Genomic DNA, 20,067 nt, shown 5'->3' with positions numbered 1-20,067 from the left:
ACTGAGTCAATAACCTTACTGCAGAATTAAGGGAAAATTTAGCCTACTGTGATATGCCAAAGTAATGTTTAGCTGTCCAAGCTTCCAGGATATTGGCTATAAAATTAAAAGCTGGGTTAAACACTAGAGAGTTACTTTAATGTAATTAAAGCTAATAAAAGATCCAGTATTCTGTCAGAACAATGTATGCCATCCAAGCAGTTGGTAGAATCATCACTTATTAAGATTACCTGACATTTCCCATTACAATACTAGGTGTGCAGTTCGATGATAATTTCATGACCTTCAGCCCACAGAGATTACATTTACTGTTCTCTATGTCTTCCATCTTTTGAACTCTTTCAGAGATAATTACAGCCATTTTCAAGAATGAGAAAAATTTTATCCTGTAAGGGTAGTTTGATCCTTAAGTATATTTACCATTCCTTAAAAAAAAACAACAAAGGCTCTGTTTGCTCTTGACAACATGATGTCATTTATGCCAAGGATGTAACACTGGATACACGTTTACACAACCAAAGTATTTTATTTGCTAAATTCTGATCTCAGTGCAGAAAGGAGGGGGAAAGTGTTGGGGCTGGAGCCTGGTGAGGGTTGACAGTAGGAGCAGTGAAAGCAAGGGACTAAGGGAAAGTGACATTATGAAATGGGGTTGGATGAGGAAGTTGAGCAAGCTGAGGCTGGCAATGTCATGGAAACTGGCAAGGTGGATTAAAGAACTAGTGGTGAAAGAGGATCAGACACTACTAATGAGAAATAATGTGAGTTGAAATGAGGAGCTGCTCTGGCTAATTATGGAACCTGGCTTTGCTCCCTGTGGGACAAGATTTTTGGGATTAGGATACTGATAGGAGTCTGAGCATAGAGAGAAAATCTCAACTGGAACCATCAATGGGTGTAGCACTGATTAAATACAAACAAGGAAACGAAAAGCCTTGAGTTGTTGAAGCTGCTCAGGTATCTGGCATCAAGAGACTTCTTTGGAAAGGAGAGATTAGGATTTGCTAGGCAAGAAGATTGAAACTGAGATGAAGGGTAGGAGACAAGACTGGAGGAGCAAAGAGGATGGGGTGAAGTCTCAGGGATTTTGCAAAGACGCAGCACAAAGTGTACACAATCTGGTCCTGGCAACAGCAGATTGGTGTCTAAGAAGGGGCCAGATTCTGGGCCCTTCAGTGGGAGCTAGGTTACATGTGGCTTATTCTCCTTTAAATACCTTGCTCCATACAGATGGTGATGGCTACTTACACTGGCAGCCGCTTCTCTGTGCAAAAGCTGGGATGGGCAGAGAACTCCCAACCCCACAATCCTCTGTGGATATAGCAGGGTGTCTCGTGATATAACTTCTGAGTTTGCTCCCAGTTAAAAACTTAAGAGTTTTAAAAAAACTAATTTACACAAAGAGAAGCTCATTATGTTGTTACAGTTGCAGAACTCGAGAACTTTACATATTAGGTAACTGTAGCTTAAGGTTGCTTTTGTTGCAGAATCTCACCATCTGAACAGCACTGATAAAAGTCCTATCTATCAGGAGTATTTGTAAGGATTAATTGGGTATGCTTTGAGAAGAGTTATGTGGTTTTATCATATGTTTCTATTTATTTTACTTTTGATTGTAGAATTAAATTAGTGGAATTCAAATGAGAAAAATATATGAAACATTATCTCTTTCTTCTAAAGCCATATTACAAGCTAAAAACAAATTTAAAGCCTGCTTTGTTTTTACAAGTGAAGGAATTTTTTTCCTATGCTGAAAAAGTGGAAGACCATATGCAAATTGGCTTGCCTATTTGTTTGAAGACTTATCTGCATTTGCGTTTTCCTAACCTCAAAGTGGTATTCTAAAAGAAGTGTTTATTGACAAGAACAACAAGCGATCCACATATTTCTGTTTAACTTATTAAAAAAGGTAGTATCAAGAAATATGAAGCAAAAATGTGTTTGCCTTTCTGTCTTTTTTCTAATTCATGGGGAAAAAATCATGCTGACATAGGGGCAGTTAAAAGCTGTTATTCTCAGAGTCATTGATTTTTCAGTCTGGGCAGTACTGCATTATTGAAAACAGTAGCTCTACGCATGTCACCAGCTTTTCATTTTTGGAACATTATTATTTATATTCTTTTTGCAGAAGTTTTGTTAGCTCTATGGTGAGTCAGCACTGGCCATGTTAGTTGATCTGCACGCACACTCCCTACTGGGATTTACATTTACGTGTCAGCAATGCCTGTTGCTAGCAGGGAAGCCAAGGCAATAGTATTGTTCTCTCTTAATTGGAGTATGCTGAATTTCTGACACTTGTGTATATAAGGGATCAAAACTCAATGTAGCACAGATTTGCCAGGGTTCTCTATTTCCACAAACTACTGCTTTTTTTTTGTGTTATTTTGGAGGTGGTAAAGGAGATGGGGAACAGAAGGGATCAGTGACATTGCTAAAGATGCTTCTCTGAAGACTATTTTAAAAGAGTTGTGTGTGCTGTGCCTTTGCTGACAGGGGAACAAGAAGCTGGGAATTGCCAGTGAGCCTTGCTCTTTGTACCACAGTCCTGACAATCTGCACCAACATCATGTAGCTGTGGATAGTGATTCCTCTGTAAACTATTCATGTGCTGCTCAGCGCATCAGTCAGAGCAAAGAAGAGTTTCTTCAATATACAGGTTATGCAACAGTGCATGGAATTTTTTTTTAGGATGTATACTGTCCTTAGAGGGTTACTAAATTGCTTCCCTGATTAAAAATCAAATCAAAATTTTTTTTATATTTGTTCTTTCGTGGGAAAAAAAAGTGTTCTCCCAATACAGACCTTGACATAAGGCTGAGACATAAATATCTTTGGTATATATCAAGCTGAGGATCTCAGTAAGGACCTCATGCTTCCTCTTTTCAAGTCAACAGATAAGTTTTTATTTTAGCATGCTTTTGTACCTATGAAGTATTTTTCCATATTCTGATTTCAATCATTTTGCAGCTAATGTGCTCAAGACTTAAATGGCTTCTCCTCCAAGATAAATTCAGAAGAGAAATATTGTTAGAGGGATGATTTATTTCCTTTGACATATACTAAATTAAGATAGTATGAGTCAAATTCTAGAAGAACAAATGTTTTATTTGCACCTTGGTTATACTTCTTATTAAAGATAAATTATAAATAGTTTAAAAATGGTTGGTTAATACTTCAAAAGTTTAGTATATTGTTATGATGACAACAGTGTATGTTCCAGGTAGTTAGGTCAAGCATGTCACTAAATGGTTAGTTAATTGCTAATAAGTGTCTTGAAATGAAAGTATTTTTAAAATAAAATTTTAAATAAATAAGCCTTTTCGGTGTAAGCATTATATAGGGAGAAACAGGAGGTACTGAATAACTAACATAGAATATTTCAAATATCTCAGTTCGCAGTAGAACAACAATACATTTAATTTCTACATTACTTTAAAATCAAAGGCATTTCGGGTAAAAAGAATGAAGAGAATGAATCTATGAAGAATGAATCTCAGGCATACAAAAGTAAATATGATATTCATATTCTCCATCCCTCCATCCCCCCAAAAAAGAGAAACTGTCTTTATCTTATCTTCTTCTCTGTCTTTGGTATGGCTGCAAGGAAAAATGGCACAATTTTGCCTTTTGAATGACAAAACATTTCCAAAAAATTTCTTAAATCTCAGGGGAATGTATGAGAGGTAACACCTAACCCCCTGGGACCAAGCTCATGGTTCATAATCCTATCAGTAGGGCTGATGCCTGAGCCTGCTCAGAAAAAGCTTGACAAAAATCCTGCCCTATTTCTGCATGTAGTTATCATGAAGACTGAGGTAAACACTTAATTAAGATCAGATTTAATGTCTGAAATGTATGGCAACTTAATTATCATTTAGGGACAGGTGATCAGTGTGCTCTTTAAAGAGATGTGTAATATTTAGAGGAAGCCTCCTTTTGCATAGTAGCCAAGAGATTAGAGTTCATATGCAGAACCAGGAGTCCTGGTCTCAGCATCATCCTCAACTCCTTTAGCCACCCTGAGAATGCCTTCCCCACTGGAGTGTCCAGACTCCACCTCAAGCCCCATCCTTTGGCACGTCACAGTGTTTTGTAGGGCTATGATTAGTTCTGTACAAAGATTCCCCCTTCAGTAGCACAGCTCCAACCTTGGATTTCTGACCTCAAAGCTGCCTGTGGATTTTGTGGAGGGATTTTTGTTAGGGAGCAGCTGGAAGGGAGCCTCCCAGGGCAGCACTTCTGGGAGGGACCTGAGTCATGCTCCCTTTCCTGCGCTATCTCTGTAGCCCTGTGAATTGTGCATTCCTTCCCGCGCAGTGGCACAGCTTCAGCGACGACTCCCACTGCAGTTTTGCTTGGAACCTGGTTGCTAGGAGATGGCAGCTCTGAGTTCAGGTCCTCTCCTCACCACAGCCAGCAGAGACCCTGCAGCTCAATTTTTCCGCCTCTTCACCCATGTACGGTGACAAGTAGCCAGAACTCTAGTCTCCCACTTCTTGGCCGTGTGCTCTGAAACACGTGGGCTGGTGTGCACCGTGGTGCACCACGCTCCCCTGCTGCATCCTCCAGCCAGGCTCTGCCTTCTGGGCTTTGCCAGGAGCTCAGTGCATCTGCTCTGCAAAAGACTTCCAGTTAGGGCTTCAGTGCCCTGACTAGAGGGGCTCTGGAGGACACGTAAATCCAGGGACAGCAAATCTGTGGGTTCCAGACAGCGAGGATAAGGAGAACAATCCTAAGACACTCTGCTCAGCTATAAGAGTTAGTCCTGTTTGCACTGTACCCCTTGAACACAGTTTAGTCCTTGATAGTTTTGCAGAAGTTCTGCTGTTGAGCTCTGTGAAAAAAATAAGGCTCTGGGTGAATCTATGGCAGGAAGTATCATTTAGTTTTAGACATAAGGAGGCAGAACATCTGAGTCTTGAGAGTGTTAAAATTTTGGACAATGAATTAAGCTATGTTGCCAAGATAAAACTTTACTGTGTAGCTTATGAATATTCTCTGAGAAAAAACTATATTTTCTCTCATAAGAGACATCAATGACCTTTGGAGATAAAAGATAAATGATATTAAAGTTGAATTCCTGGCAAAAATGCATTGCGATTCTGGTCATTTGTTTAAGATTATTATTACTTAAGATAATGCTTAGGAGCCCATTTTGGCCAGCTCTCTTAAAAACATAAAGTTTAACCTTAGCTCATAATACTGCCCAAGAGGCCCCATTCTTATTGTTTATGGAATTAATTGTCTAATGGTTCAATGTTCCGTATTAAATATTAAAATTTCTGTTAATAGTATATATCCCTTCTCCCGAGTTATCTCGGCTGTGTTTCAGGTGAAAGTCTCTTTCACCAAAAAATACCTGCAAGACAGGAATGTCTTTATCTAAGAAAAGTCGATAGTGTCTTTTTGAGAAGTGGAACCAACAACTGCTCTTAATGCATATAGGATTCACAACTCTTTTTACTTCAACACAGAGACTGGACACTGCTTGGACTATTTGATCTCTCTAAGTAAAAACTGTAAAAAATGTTTCAGATACTTTATAGAATTCTTAATAAGTTTGAAATATTTATGAACCATAAAAGAGTTGTGCAGCGGAGATATACATAAAATAGAAAAAAATCTTACACAAAGGGCTGGTAATTTTAGCAGATTTTTTCTTTTCAGTTAACTACTCTGAAAAGATCCTTTAAAAACAGAACTTCCATAAATCCATTTTATTTGAAAACACTGAAATATGTTTTCATCAGATGAGTGTAAAATCAAACCCATTAAAAAAGTAAAGAAACAAAGAAAATGTTCAAATACATACAGATGAAATCAGATTTTGTGTCACTGAGATCCTTCTGGCAGGATGAGCAGACACACACTGATAGTTTTCCTGGTTTCCAACTACTAAAATGTATTAAATCTTCTCTTAATGCTTTTCTTTATTTCACCTGTGTCATTAATAAAGTTGCTACTGTGGCATTCTGTGATCATGAGTAGAGGTGAGGTACTCTAAGCAGTAGATACAGTAAGTACAGATGGGGAATAATACACTTTCACCTGAAACATCTCCTTTCAGGGAATATTGAAGGGCTGTTGTGATAATTTCTGTTAAATATTATGCAATCATCAAAGAGGCAAACAGGAAGCACTGAGGAAAATTCATAGTGTACAGACAGATGCTGCTGTATTCAAGTCAGTATTATGAACCAACCATTCAGTATTCAAGTCACTTTTGAGGAGGCATCTCTACTTTATGGCCTTTGTGTGGAAGGACACACACTCACACTTCTCCAGACATAGGAATGCAGCTTTATTCCATTCCTCTATTCCTTCTGTCATTTCTGAGACTGATACATCAAAATAAGTAGATGGTGCATTCTGTCTTGGTTTATATTATCAAGAAATATAATTGATTCTCTGACTTGTATGAGTCACTCCAGTACTCAGGAAATGGCTGTTTCCCATCCTTTCCCACTATTCTGGAAAGAGTTGGGTTTTGAAGAAGACTGTGAGCTCTTTGGGGTGAGAGGGTACACATGCTCCTTTGAGAATCAGTTTGGATGGTTTGTGGAGCACAAATAAATGAATATTCTCAGATTTTTAGGAAACGTGGATTCTTGCTGATATTTGGTAAATCAGAAACACATCCCTGCATGTTTAACAATGCATTATACTTCTGTGAAAGCAATAGATGTAGAATCCTAATAATGGAAAAGACCTTCACATGCAAGGTGAAATGTAACCATAATTCCAAACCTTTTCTTGTTTTCCGCAGGATGAGGCTGCTCCAGCTGACAAGCAGTGCAAACAGGAGCCAGCCCAGGTCACTTACTCAACATCAGCTGTTTCCAGCACGCAGGAGGTGTTGTACATCAACGGCAATGGGACCTACAGTTACCATAGTTACAGAGGGCTCGGAGGTGGGCTGCTAAATCTCAATGATGCTTCTAGTAGTGGTGAGTTTCCTTACAAATTGTGGCTGTATGTATACGTGCTGATGGGTATTTCCCCCTGCTGTACAGAAAGCTAGTCCATGTGGTTCAACAGCCATAAGCTATTATCACATAATGAGCAGGAGCACAATCCTGCAAACGGCTACTGCTGAGCAAAATATTTGCTCCCTGCATGCTAGTCTCTTTCCACCTTCAAGGGACTAATACACAATAGGGCAAGCCTCCAACAAAGCTGAGTAATAAAATGCCAGGTTAGATCTTCAGTCTGTTTGTATAACTTTATAGGACCTTATAATGTAGGAGAGTGTCCTCTCCTACACTGATCACAAAAGGAGGCCATTAGTACATTTTTGGCTCAAGTTTCAAAACACTCAACTCCATATTGTGTAACACAAATGAATTGACATAGATTTGTCACATGGTGTCACCAGCTACTTCAATTTACTGCAGATAAAGATCTGGTATACCAAGTGTTAAATGAGAAATCAGCATATACATTTATACCCTACACTAAAAATGATAAGGTAAATATGTGTCACCATGAGGTTGTATGTGCCTCTGAAAAAAACAAGTGGTGTCATTTATTTAGACAACATTCCTTTCTTCTTACATTGGCATGCTTTTGTAACACAAAAATGTAAGCAAATTGTAGTATTTGTTTGAAATTATCCCTCATATCGATTTTGTACAAATGCAGAGCAATACCCTTCTGATAAAAAGGGTATTGTCTCTCTTTCAGAGAAATGTGATTCCTCTGGAAGCCTGAGGTTTTATCAACTCCCAGGACTGTATTTAAAGAAATGTCTCAGAAAATGGAGAAATCCCTGGGGTTTTGCCCTGGCTGATCCCTCTCTGGCAGGTGAGAGTGCCAGTTCAGGTAGAAGGGCTGACTTAGGCTAGATGATAATTGCTCAGCTACAGCCTCTACATTTGGCATGCTCAGCAATTTTCAAAATGCTATCAGGGCTGCAGCCTGCAAGGAGTTATTGGAATATGGTGTGCTGAGGACCTTCAGTCACATTTTCTTCCTCATCCCCTGCCTGCAAAATTCCCAAAGGTCTGTGGATGATTTGTGCTAAGTTTCTGAAAGTCTTTAAATAGGTAATACTTTAGTCAAAAGGTTTTGACTCAGTGTGAATGATGATTACAATTGTTTCCATACCTATGAAGAGCACATCTGAGGCACTGAATATGGTCTCTGATCAAATATTTTCATAACAGAAAGACAAGCCTTGGAAATCTGGGTTTGTTTGTGAAAATGCACAAGAACTTTAAAATTGTCTTTTACATTATGCCCAGAGAGGATCTGAACCAGTTCCCACTGAAAACAGTTGGCATTTGCTCTTTTACCCAACTAAGAGGAGGATTAAGCTCCCCATGTGCTATTTGTCAGCAAAAGCCATCAGTATTGTCGTGGTTTATATAATCTTAAACTGTGAGGAATCACAACTGTTTTGTGTACTTGTTTTTCCCTTCAAACTTCTTGTAATAGGATACATTTTCGTAACTAGCATTTTGCAGTGACTTGTGGGGTTTAGGCAAAAGTATTCTGTGTCACTTCAGCATGCAATTTTAAAAAATGATGAACAAATTAAATGCCATCAATTCGTCTTGCCTTCTGATTAGAAGCCACGTCTTCTTTGTGCCTTTAAGATAGAGGACTCCAGTGTTTTTTTCACAATTAAAGCTCAAGACAGGTTTGTATTCAGACGTATTCTCAAACATTTCTTCTTCCTTGCCTTTCCCTACTTGCACTGGACAATTTTGTCTGTATGTCCTTTTACTTTGAAAAACCAGTAAGCCATTGCACTTCTCCCATATGGTTGTACAGTTGGAAGGTTGTGCAAAGGTGCTCGTCTTCTCCACCGGGATCCTACACGAGCCAAAGTACGTAAGCTCTGGGAACCAAAAGTCTTTGTGTGCCAGGACTTGGAAACCAGTTGTTGATGCTGACAATCTAGTTAGGTTGGTGATTTGTGATCCACTTGCCATTTCGGGAAGATCATTAGGAAAGTTGTAGAAAGGCAACTCTATCCGTTTGTTAGTTTCATTGACATAAAACCAGCCAGGAGCCAACCTAATTATCTCTCGGATATTAAGGGTAAATTGCTCTGGCTCTGGTAGCTGATTTCCCCACAGGAGAAGCGGGAGGACTTGGAGGCCAGTGTGATCTGTCAGTCGTCTCTGATGTGTCCATTGGTAGACAAGAGGAGTGGTTGGAGTTGCAGCTGACAGACCTCATAGGACCCTTGGTTGCAGTCATTATGCTGTTTCAAGGACTCTTGTTCCAAACATATGCAAGGCTGTTAAAATAGTTAATGAGATACTTTTTTGGAGAACAGGATATTTACTCGTGAATTGTTTTCAGGAGCTAAGAACTAATTTACAAATGCAATTCCTTTTCAGTATAGTAACCCATCAAACGTCATTCTTGTCACGTTTACAGATGTCATTCGTGTTCTTGTCACGTTTACAGATGTTCTCCTAGTGTAAAAACAAATACGCACCTCAGTCAGAATGAGTGTATAAACAAATAAGGTCTGGTTTTTTTGCATCTGCTAAAACAGAAAAAAAAAGAAATTGCAATAGCTGCAATAGTTATCAAAACCTCACTGCTTGATTACCTATTTCTGGAACTTCCCCCACAGTAATATAATAATTAATGTCCAATTAACTCTCTGTCTAGTAGTCCAGCTGATGTATGTATTTTGTATTCTGTGACTCATTTAATTTGGCTATTTCCTCCATATAAAGTTCACCCCTACTCTGACCTTACAGACTTAGCTATCTGTTCACCCAACTGTTTGGTGGCTCTGGCTCAGGGACCTCTCTCTGCCTGCTGTTGCAGTGCTTCCCTCCTCATGGGGAGGTCAGTCCTTCCACATGGCTAATTACAGAGCCATAATTAGCTCCTCACACAACTGCATGGGGCAAGCCTTCATGAAACTGCTCAATATGAGCAAACAGAATGTAGCAGCTTGAGCAATGACCCTTCCTTTATTATGGGCTGGCAAAAAACACAGAAGGAAAAGACTTGGTCTTACAGCACCAAGGTGTCTTTTCCTTCTCCTTTTAAACTTTTTTAGGCCAATCCAGCTAGGCTGGAAACATTCACCAAGCAATCTATGGGTTGACAGAATCTCTGTCAGCTTGTACATGGGCTGGGGAGAAGCTTTTGGTCATGTTGTATTTGATTCATTTAGATGGTAAAGTAGAGCTATTCTTTGAGAAGGGTGGATTTCCACAGCTCCCTTTTTTTAAGGCTGTAGCAGCCTTTTTTAAGGCTGTTACATTCTGTTCCTGTTACAGAACTGAATGGAGAATCTCCAAGGTGCAATAGCTCAGTGAATGTAAACAAATTTTCCTGCCAGCTCTTAGCTAGCCACAAAGGCTTCAGCTGTCCCCTTTCTGTCATTCCTGGACTGAGCTCAGAAAAGTGTCCAGCTTGAGGGCAGGAGGATGAGGACAGGGGATAATATTGGGAGCAAAAGCTCTTGATACCACCAGGAGCTGTTGAAGTCCCTGCATGTTGCCTGAGCATCTCCTGAGGGAGTGGGATTGGCTTGTCTCCCCAAGTATTTCAGTCCACTGGGTTGCTGTCTGTCTGCCCTCTCCTGATGACTGTCAGCACTCTCTGAAGTCATGTTGGGCTCCTTGGAGTCATGGTCTTTGCAGTTGCTTCATTTCCTGAAGTCCATTTTCTCTAAGAGTTGTGGAAGGTGTTTCTGCTGCCTAGCTGGGTTGCCTGGAGGTGATTTGGGACCGTTCCTTTTGCATCATTGTCTAGTCTTCTAGCCAGAAATGTCCGTCAGTTCCTTTTGTGTGTGTAAAAAGAGGGTGTTTCAGACTCGGTGTTGGGCTGGCCATGCCGGATACGCTCTCATGTCACAGTAAGACAAAGTGTTGTGTCTCCATTTCTCTTCACAGATCTGCAGCCTACCTCTACCACAGCCACAACTCAGCACTGCATCCCAGGCACCACGAACGTCCAGTCCCCTTCCAGCTCAGGTGAGTTCTTCGGTCGAATGCCATTATGTTCACACCACGGCAAATCCTGGCCCCGGCAGGCTTCTCTTTCAGCCTCCTCTCCCATGGGCAGGCCTGCAGACCAAGATTTCCTAATGGCCCAGCTGGTAGCTGACGGACTTCCCCCATACTGCTCACCCCTCCCTGCTGCTCCCTTCTGGAGGCTATGCCCTCCCAGCTCTTCCCTGCTTTAGCCAGGCCTCCTACCCATGTGCCAGTCAGCCTTCCTGGTCTTTCTGCATCCTGGTCCTGCAGATGATGCAGCCCTGCTGAAGACAATGGGGTAGCTGGGGGAGCCTCCCAGAGCAGGTGCTGCTGACCTCCAAGGATCAGCACGACTGTGATGATCAGCGGCAGGAAGAGGAGTACTAAGCACTCTTGTCCACTTGTTAATGAAACAGCAGGGAAGGAAGGCGCCTCCTTTCCACATCAAAAAAATTTGGTCAAGTTGTAACCTGCTGTAAAATCTTGGCACTTGGCATGATTCATGGCGGTGATAAACTTGGTGATATTCTTGGTGGCAAACTAGAGGTAAAAAAAACAAACAGATGAGAATATGCAATATGAAGCTAGTTTTTAAAGTGCTGAGTGGGTTACTCACAGGTTGGCTAGCCAGGATGTATGGGTTGACTGGGGTTTTTGCTGTGGCTCCTCTCTCCAGGTCTTCTTTATACCTCTGCCCTTGCACAGTCTTGTGTTCTCAGTGCTACCCTGATGACATCAAAGTGGAGAGAGGGGAAAGAGAACGCAGTTTGTCTCTAACACAGAGCCTGGAGCATGAAGAAACAGATCAAGAGTGATAGATGTAGGAACCTGGGACAGTATGTTTAATCCCGTTTAAAAACCCAAAAGGTGGGGTTGGGAGAAGTTAAATGGTTTGACCTGTATTTTGGCAAAGGGGAATTTCTTGCTGGAAAATGCTGGCTGAATTTTCTGTTAAGACCTTCCCCACATTCCTCTTCTGCCTTCCTCATCATCTTCAAATTGTCAGACATGTGGCACAGGCAAGTACTACTCTGTTCCTGACGCAGGGATGGAAATAAAATGTCTGTGGGTGTACTGGGCAGTATCCTACTTTCCTACCTCTGAGCAAAGCTGAGGTGACAACTGTTAAGGCAACACAGTATACACCACATAATTAATGTTCTGTGGTGGATAGGAAGGGTCTCACATAATCACAGACCACTGTGTTTCCTGATCACTGAAAATGAATGATGGCTGTAGGCATTTCTATGTTTTTCATATCACTTTCCTCAGGCAAGGCAGCATTTTTTCCTGCTGTCTAAAGTAGCAGAAGATGTGTCTTCAGAGGTGTAGAAGAGAGAAAGGAGCTTAAAAGCTCCAATTCATCAGTCCCTGTTTTCTTGATTTCTCCTGACACTTGAAACAATACTTTTAGGCACATCTACTCTATGTTTGAAGACAGGAGGAAAAGAAGCATTGACAGATAAAGAATATCACAATAAAGCATTCTTATTACAAGAAATACATCTGATTTGGTAAGAAAAGGTAGCATAGTTTGATAAGTTTTTTTTCTATTTTGCTTTATTGCACTAGTAAGAATGCATAAGAATGTAGCCAAATGTCTCCTCTAAAGCCATTCATGGGGAAAAAATTGAAGACGAGAATAGGTGCAACAGAAAAGAGATTACACACAAGAGATTTCAAAGCATGGGCAAATGTATTTTTCTCTAAATAAGTGTCACTGCTTGTTGCATTATCACTGACGAAAAAGGTTGCTTAACTATTAATGAACATGTAGATGCTTAAGCACATAAAGTTTTTAAAAAATATTTTTTATTCTGTATTACTATCTACAATAGTGATAACCATTTTGAGAGTCACTGACACATTTATTATTCTTGCAGTAGTTGTTAATTGTAAGATTGGTAGCTACCCAGTGACAACATACAATTCTTAAGGGAATTTTGCTGAGACAGTTGATAGTATCTAAGCAATCAGTATCAACACATCTACATCTGACCCATATTTTGGAATTTGATATAAATCATGTTAGTAATGAGTAGCGCATGAGGCAGTAACTAGTTCCATTAAAGTCTTGTAATTTATAGAAAAAGCCATTTGTTCCACAGTGTGTTTAGTGGGAGACATTTCTAGCAGCTAATTTGATAAATATTTGTCTAGGACATGAAGAGTGGGTTTTTAGAGTTTTCATATTCAGCCTGATGTGGTTTCAACAAGAACAATTGCACCTCACAGGGGAAATTAGTTCAATGTAACTGGACAGAGATAGTAAATCAAAAATATTCCATGTTAAAGTATCAATCAAGTAGCCAAAACAAGAGGCAGAGGAACAATACTTTAGTCTTCTGAAAGAGTGTAAAAGAAAGGGTTTGTCTCAGCAATTTGTTTAATCCACTGCTTGTGAGGATGTTGTGCTGTTATAGAAACATGGAAGGTGACAATTTCATGTTATGGCAATATGCACTAAGAGAAAAAAAAAAGAAACGGGAATAAGTCTCCTGTCTTAATCTCTGTGATATATGCTTAATCTTTGCTTGCTCAGCAGACATTGTGGAACCTGATAATGTTTGCAATCAAAACTTTTAATAGTCCTGAAGTACTACAGAATAGGAAGCAGTATGCTAAAATGCACAGTAACATCTTGGAGGAACTTGACACTGCAAAATAATTAATTGCAAAAATATTCAGATTTCCCTCTTTACAAGTATACACTTTCTTGTTCCTGTGAGGAATGGCAGCTTAATAAATGATGTTAAATGCACTAAAGAAATAGTAAAGATAGTTACTAAAAGACATGATGGTGAAGCTGTTCAGCTTTTTCAGATTTAGTAACCTGTAGTGATGGCTTCTGGAGATAGATGTACATAAAATGTCCTTAACCAGCTATTTTAAGCCTTCAAAATAGCTTTGATTTATTTTTCTGATTAAAGAGCTATGATAGGTATGAGTAAGGTTTAGGCTTCCATGTTTCAACAGCTGATTTACATAAAATTACACGGGAAAAATCTACAGTACAAGAATGCACTTGTAGGTTGCACTTATTCCTTAGTTTTTAAATGACCAGGTATGACTGATGAAGCTACAAATAAGTTATAATATTTTATTATTTAGCAGTGTGGCCAACCTTTGAGAATCTCTATTACTGCCAGTGAGTGCCTATCATAGCTATTAAAAGCTGAGGCTAATATAACACATCCTGGGACTAATCTCTGAGTGAGGTGTTCTCCCAGGTGTAGAGCTTAGGCTGCTATTGGTAAGCTTTAGAGCTTACCTAGGAGATGTAGGGGTCACATAACATAATTAAAGGAACTAAAATCGTTATCTCCACATGAAGCATGGCTTTTTGCTGTTTTTTTTTTTTTTTGTTCAGTTCTGTGGCAGCTTCCCTTCCGGAAAAGGCATGGGTGCTCTCACTGTCCCAAAATCATAACAGTGAAACTTTTCTCTGTGCATGTATTCTTTTGTTTTTTTCCTCAGAGGGGGTTTTCTTTGAGGGGAAAGGAGGATAGCACTGTGAGTTGTTAAGTACAAGGCAGGAGTTGGGGAGTGAAGTAAAATCCCATTTTCTTAGTAAATAGACATAAAAAAAAAACCCAAACAACCAAGTAGTTTGAAGGAGCTGGGTACATTATAATTTGAGATATCTTATTTTCTTTTTATATAAGAGCTCTGACACAAAAGAAATCTCCCAGACCAAGAGGATTTTTGGGTTGTGGTTGTTCCTTGTGTATGCAGACTGCCATCTGGCTTTTTCCAGTACCTTCAGGATGCAAAGATAAATATTCTGAAGAATTAAAACTCTTTCTTCATGAAAGTTAATCCAGACATCGAGGAATACAGAGCCAGCCAGATCTTCAGACTATGTTAATAACTGTGACCCTATAGACTTTTGAGGAATTATACTGATTTGTGCATGATGGATATCTGGTCTTCTCCTAGTTTTCCTTTCAGAGCAGTGCACCATCAGTTTGTGTAAGGAAAACCTGAGAGGTATGACCAAGCACATCTCCATGTATATTTTACTTATGAGTGACATAAACCAATATCCTATTCTATCACTTAAAATCTGGATTACTAATGACAAAAGCCCTTCAGTTACATTTCATAAAATGAAATTATCTGCTGCAGAAGCTCTGTTCTGCCAGATATTATGTGTGTGTGTGTTTAGGGATGTGGGGCTGTGTGTGTGTTTGGCAGACATGAATGAAAGTCAAGGAAAGAGCATAAAAGTTAAAGTAGGTTCATATGGAGCACAATGCCCTCAATATGTCAGTGGCAACTTTTTCACTACTGCCTCAATAAATATAGAAGTCTTTAATGGCTCCTTACAACCGTTCAGCCCAACTGGTGTTATGATTGGTATACCATTCTTCCCTGTGCTGGGTTAAGATTTTATTTAAAAATAACCTCTAAGCTTCTTCACAGTCATCATTTTCCTGCAACGTGCAGTCACACCAAACAAATTCATGGATCTAATTATGCTTAATTTATCCTTTGTACACTGGAAGTCATTTAAAAGTCAATTCATTTATACCAGTGTAAAACCAGATAATACAAGTTGTAAGGCTAAGTGCTGCTCATGCTAGTTGTGTAGTAGGAAATCAGATCTAATAGGACCCTTTCTGTTTGAGTAGTTTCTTTTCATAGTCCCAGCTCTGCATTTATTCACTCAAGGGTAGCTTTTTCATTAACTTTAGTTTTTGTTGGGACATGGCAATCTCCACATTTTTTTGTGGTTTCACCTGTACCTCTGCACAGATATATAAGAAAGAAAATTAAATAAGGTTTATGACCAGATCTTCAGCTTCTGGAAATCAGACATCTCTTTCCATTAGTGCTTATGACTGCAAGTCTGTGGTTTTGAATCTTATAAATTTTGTGGGATTATTTAGGAGAACCTCCACAGTATTAATTAGCGTGTTCTTAGTTCTAGAGTTGAATATGCTAAATTTTAAAATTATTCCAGTCTTTGCTGGAAAATCTCGGCATTGACATATATGGTACTAATCAAATTGAAGACTGACATTTTTCTTGTAGGAAAGCAAGATACATTGCTTTGGATATCCTGATCCCAGTTTCCAGGAGAGTATTAAGATTAGGGTCAGGCTAGTCTGATCTTCTGCCTGCTGGAAGTATAGATTTGCCACACTGCCAAAATAAGAGAGCAGTATTTCCCAGATTTGCACAAAGTATATTGTTTAATAGGTATAGTTGCCATCTATATCCTGCTATATATGTTCAAAAAAGTCCTCAGTCCAATTCTACCTGTCCAAATTTACACTCCAGGAAGAAAAAAAATGTGTTAAATGGAAATTACAAGCACTTCATTAAAACACCACGCATCTTAGCTGATTAATAACTGATCAAACAGCCAGGGAAATTCCACACAAAGCTAAAGTTCATGATGACAGATGTTTTGCCAGTCACAGTAACCTGCAGACTGACCTCAGGAATGCTGTCTTCCATATGAAGTATTCATGGTCTTGAGAATATTTTTTGAAGAAAATTGCTAAGCATATTGCTGTGAGCTGCCAACAACAGCATGGTGATTGCTGCAGAATCTCGTCAGTGTTCTGGCCTTACAAGATCCTTGCAATGTGTTGCCAGCTGTATGCAGTCCTCACAGATGATAGTGTGCTTCTCACTGTGGCAGCCAGATTGTCACCAGCCTAATCTCATTCATGAGCAGCTATTTATGTAAGTGATCAGACAGAGTCAGGCAAGTCATGTGGATGACCATTTATCTACGTCTGCAAGGGATTCGATCTGGCCACATGCTGATTGAAGCATAAAATGTGAAAATAGCTGTCTAGAGAACATAAGTTGGATTTTCTGTGATAAAAATTGCAAGTGTGCATATTGCCATGAAGTCCACTACGGCAGCTGGAGTTGGGGGGAGGCACAGGAGATGAGTCTTCTGCCTGATCACCATTGTCAGATCCCAGGGCAGGGTTTGGGGTGCAAGTGGCTCGCACTGTTGGAATATGCCCCTGGAGGGTAATTTTCTGCTGGCAGTGGACTTGCCCCTCATGTTCTGTAAGTGGGGTCCGTGATAAATAAATATAAATTGCTGTGGTTCCTGTCAAAGCGGCTGGTAACAGAACAGTTATTGCTTATTTCTGCTGCTTGCACTCAGCTGAGAGCAGATCCTACTACTCTGCATTTGTTTCTACAAACCTGTGAAACGTCTCTGGCAGCCAATCTGAAGCTTCTTTTCTTTCCCTTTGCTGTCTGCAGGTCCAACAGATCTCAGTATGAAGAGGCAGTTAGGAACCAGCTCTGGATCCTCCAGTAGTTCCAGCTCCAGACCCCAGCTGAGTCCGACTGAAATAAACGCAGTGAGGCAGCTTGTGGCAGGGTACCGAGAATCAGCCGCATTTTTATTGCGCTCTGCAGATGAACTGGAAAACCTTATTTTGCAGCAGAACTGAGTCATGTGACCTTCACACCGGCCTGGTCCTATCTCAGAATTTCCACTAATGACATTTTGATTTCCCAGAGCACACACTTCAGTTACTGCACAGTCTTTTAGGAGAGTTAATTACCATAATGCCACACTGTTCTTGATCCATAAAGTGATGTGTTAAGGTGCTTCAAGTGAACTTCGACCTCTGGTGTTTCCGAGGTACTTTACTGTGTCCAGGCTATTGCTTTTGTTTTAGTGTGTCAGCATAAATATCGAAAAAGTGGCTAGAAATTAACTCATTCTAACAAGTGGAGGAAACAGAAGATGCTGTGATGGTTTTTTAAAACAAGTGGTTCAAGATCCAAGTGCAATATTAGTGGAATGTGATACTGACTCATTGGACTTAAAGCTGCAGTATATGGCAAAACATTGCCAAATGTCCTGTTGCTACAGGGCACAATTGCAATTAAAAGGATCTTGTATTTTAAAAAAATGTAATTTTTATAAAAAATGAAACAAAAGATTTTTGTTTTCATTCAAGATTTTTCATTTTTACTTTGGTAAACTTTTTCACTGGTCCTGAAAATGTTTTGAGGAGCTATTTTAAGTCCCCCCTTCCTCTCTTGAAACCTTGGCTGTGCCCTTCTCCCCAACTTCATATTCTTTCTACAATGAGTAACTCTTGATGCTGGATAATTTCCTCCCCTGTGTACTGTAAATTGTCATCTATGGAATACCTTCCAAAGGAAGTATGCATTTCCTGCATTCATGCCATTCTCAACTCCATTCTGTAATATATTGCAGCTTTATTAGTGATTAATAAAGAGTTGAGCGTTTTTTTAAAAAGACATATCGTTGAGAAAAAAAAAAAGATGATTTGATTTCTTATGGTGAGCTCATCTGACTCCATGATCACTGCTGCTGTCTTATACAAGTCCCTCTAGTTGTGATTGGATGTAGATGATGAATGTTAAGAGGTTGCAAGTGACAATCTGAAAATTTGCACTCTTGTGTGTATTTATTTTTTTCCTTAATTTAAACAAAATTCTTACCAAGGAAGGTCATTGACACTTCTGGTATAATTTGTATAATTCCCAGGCCTAGCTAAAACCTGTACAAAACTGTAAGTGGATGCAGCTGCAACTATAATAAAACTCTTCTCTCCCCTTCCCCACTCTTCCCAACCCCTCTATTTCTTATTTTATAATATTGATTACACATTAATGGTGTTTTCTTTGTGCACTATGGCAGGCTTCTTTTTAAGTATATAGAAAAAAGGTACTTTAGTTTATGCTTATTGTACTATCTGTTCTGTTGTTTAGCTTTTGTTGAATAACAAGTTTCTTGTGCATTCCTAAATTTGCCTTATTTCATGTACAAAATTTTATGTAATTCCGTTTTTGACAATGAGTTTAAGGCATCAGTGATATTTTATATCTACTTGTTACATATAGTTTTCCAAGTAATGACTGTGATTGTGACCAAGTAATGTGCACTTTTTCTTGTAACTGTGGACATTGCTATGCTTTTTTTTTCTCTAGTGTTTCTAGAATTACTGTTGCTTACAGTTATGTAAAAGAAAATGAACTTTTGTGATACTGTTGGTGAATATTAATGTGAAAAAGCCTATGAAATATGAGTATTTTGGAGGTACATAGATACACAAACATCTCTAAGTTGTGGACTCATGTTCACATATTTAAATGAGAATTCAAAACCTGAGGGCTGGAATCATTTCCTCTGTTTTGTTTGGGTAAATAAACAGATTTCTGTGTTTAAATACATGATTGTGAAACATTATAACATTTAAATCGAATAGCATTTAAAGCTATAACTATTATGGTCTTTAAACAGGGAAAACGGCCTTCCAGTCCAATTCATGCAGCTCCTCAAACATCATTTCTCAATATTGCTTAGTAAATCCAGTAGGATTGAGTAACTAGCATATATAATTTAAAGTTGTCTTAAGGGCACACCATTTTGCCACTCTATATTTGTTCTTAAAAAACTATTGGATGTCTTTTTAGAGGCCTCTGTTCTTGGATATGAGAATATTGTTGCAAATCCTTGCCAGTTGTTACCCATCACTTGGGAGGTGCATTTGTTTCTAACATCATCTCCCCATGCCCCTGAAAGCCTACAGCTCATCTCTGCCCTAGATGTGGGGCTGCATCAGCTTTTGTCTCACCAAGAATTCAAAAGCCCCTTTAGACCCAGGCCTTTTTCCTTCAAATATCTACACTCTCTCCTGTTTCCTCCATGCCAGGAGGGGATGAAGCAGGTACCTCATGCCAGGTCACTATGTTGTCCTCACTCAAAAAAAGCTCTGGCATACATCTTCCACAGATAAGAGTGGCAAATATGCCTAGGTTTCCAAGTTTCCTTGGTCCTGCTGTGCAGGGCAGTGTGCCTCACACTGCCAACTAAACAGCAACCAGCACTTTGTCCAAGAGGCTGTTTTCCAGCCAGGAGTCCTTCTCAGCTGAGTAGCCTCACCACTCTTCAAGCTCTTTTGCTAAATCCAGGTAAGGACAAGAAGCTAGAGGACAAGGAGGTAAGAAATTTAATTCAGTTTTCTGTCCTCTTACTCCTCTTTCTTCTCCCTCAATTACTCCTTCTCTTGAGGGAGAAGCAGGAAAGTTTGGGGTCATCATACAACCTTCAAGGCCCTTGACTAGTTTCTCCTTTTTCCAGCTCCATTCCCAG

At 39.5% G+C, this 20,067-nt stretch overlaps 1 protein-coding gene across 11 annotated transcripts in view; it reads left to right on the top strand.

Annotated features, from left to right (window-relative positions):
* NOL4 (nucleolar protein 4) overlaps positions 1 to 19,143 on the top strand; it is a 190,147-nt gene extending 171,004 nt beyond the window's left edge. For all 11 annotated transcript variants that reach the window (XM_053954933.1, XM_053954942.1, XM_053954928.1 and 8 more), the window contains 3 exons: positions 6,767 to 6,947; positions 10,872 to 10,952; positions 17,193 to 19,143. In XM_053954933.1, coding sequence (XP_053810908.1) covers positions 6,767 to 6,947; positions 10,872 to 10,952; positions 17,193 to 17,386 — 456 coding nt within the window. In that variant the 3' untranslated portion in view covers positions 17,387 to 19,143. The remainder of the gene's footprint in view (positions 1 to 6,766; positions 6,948 to 10,871; positions 10,953 to 17,192) is intronic.
* Positions 19,144 to 20,067: the final 924 nt, after the last annotated feature.

This window comes from Vidua chalybeata, chromosome 1, assembly GCF_026979565.1.
Source record: "Vidua chalybeata isolate OUT-0048 chromosome 1, bVidCha1 merged haplotype, whole genome shotgun sequence".
Classification (NCBI taxonomy): domain Eukaryota; kingdom Metazoa; phylum Chordata; class Aves; order Passeriformes; family Viduidae; genus Vidua; species Vidua chalybeata.
The sequence above is the reverse complement of the archived record's forward strand: the minus strand, read 5'-3'. Positions and strand labels throughout refer to the sequence as shown.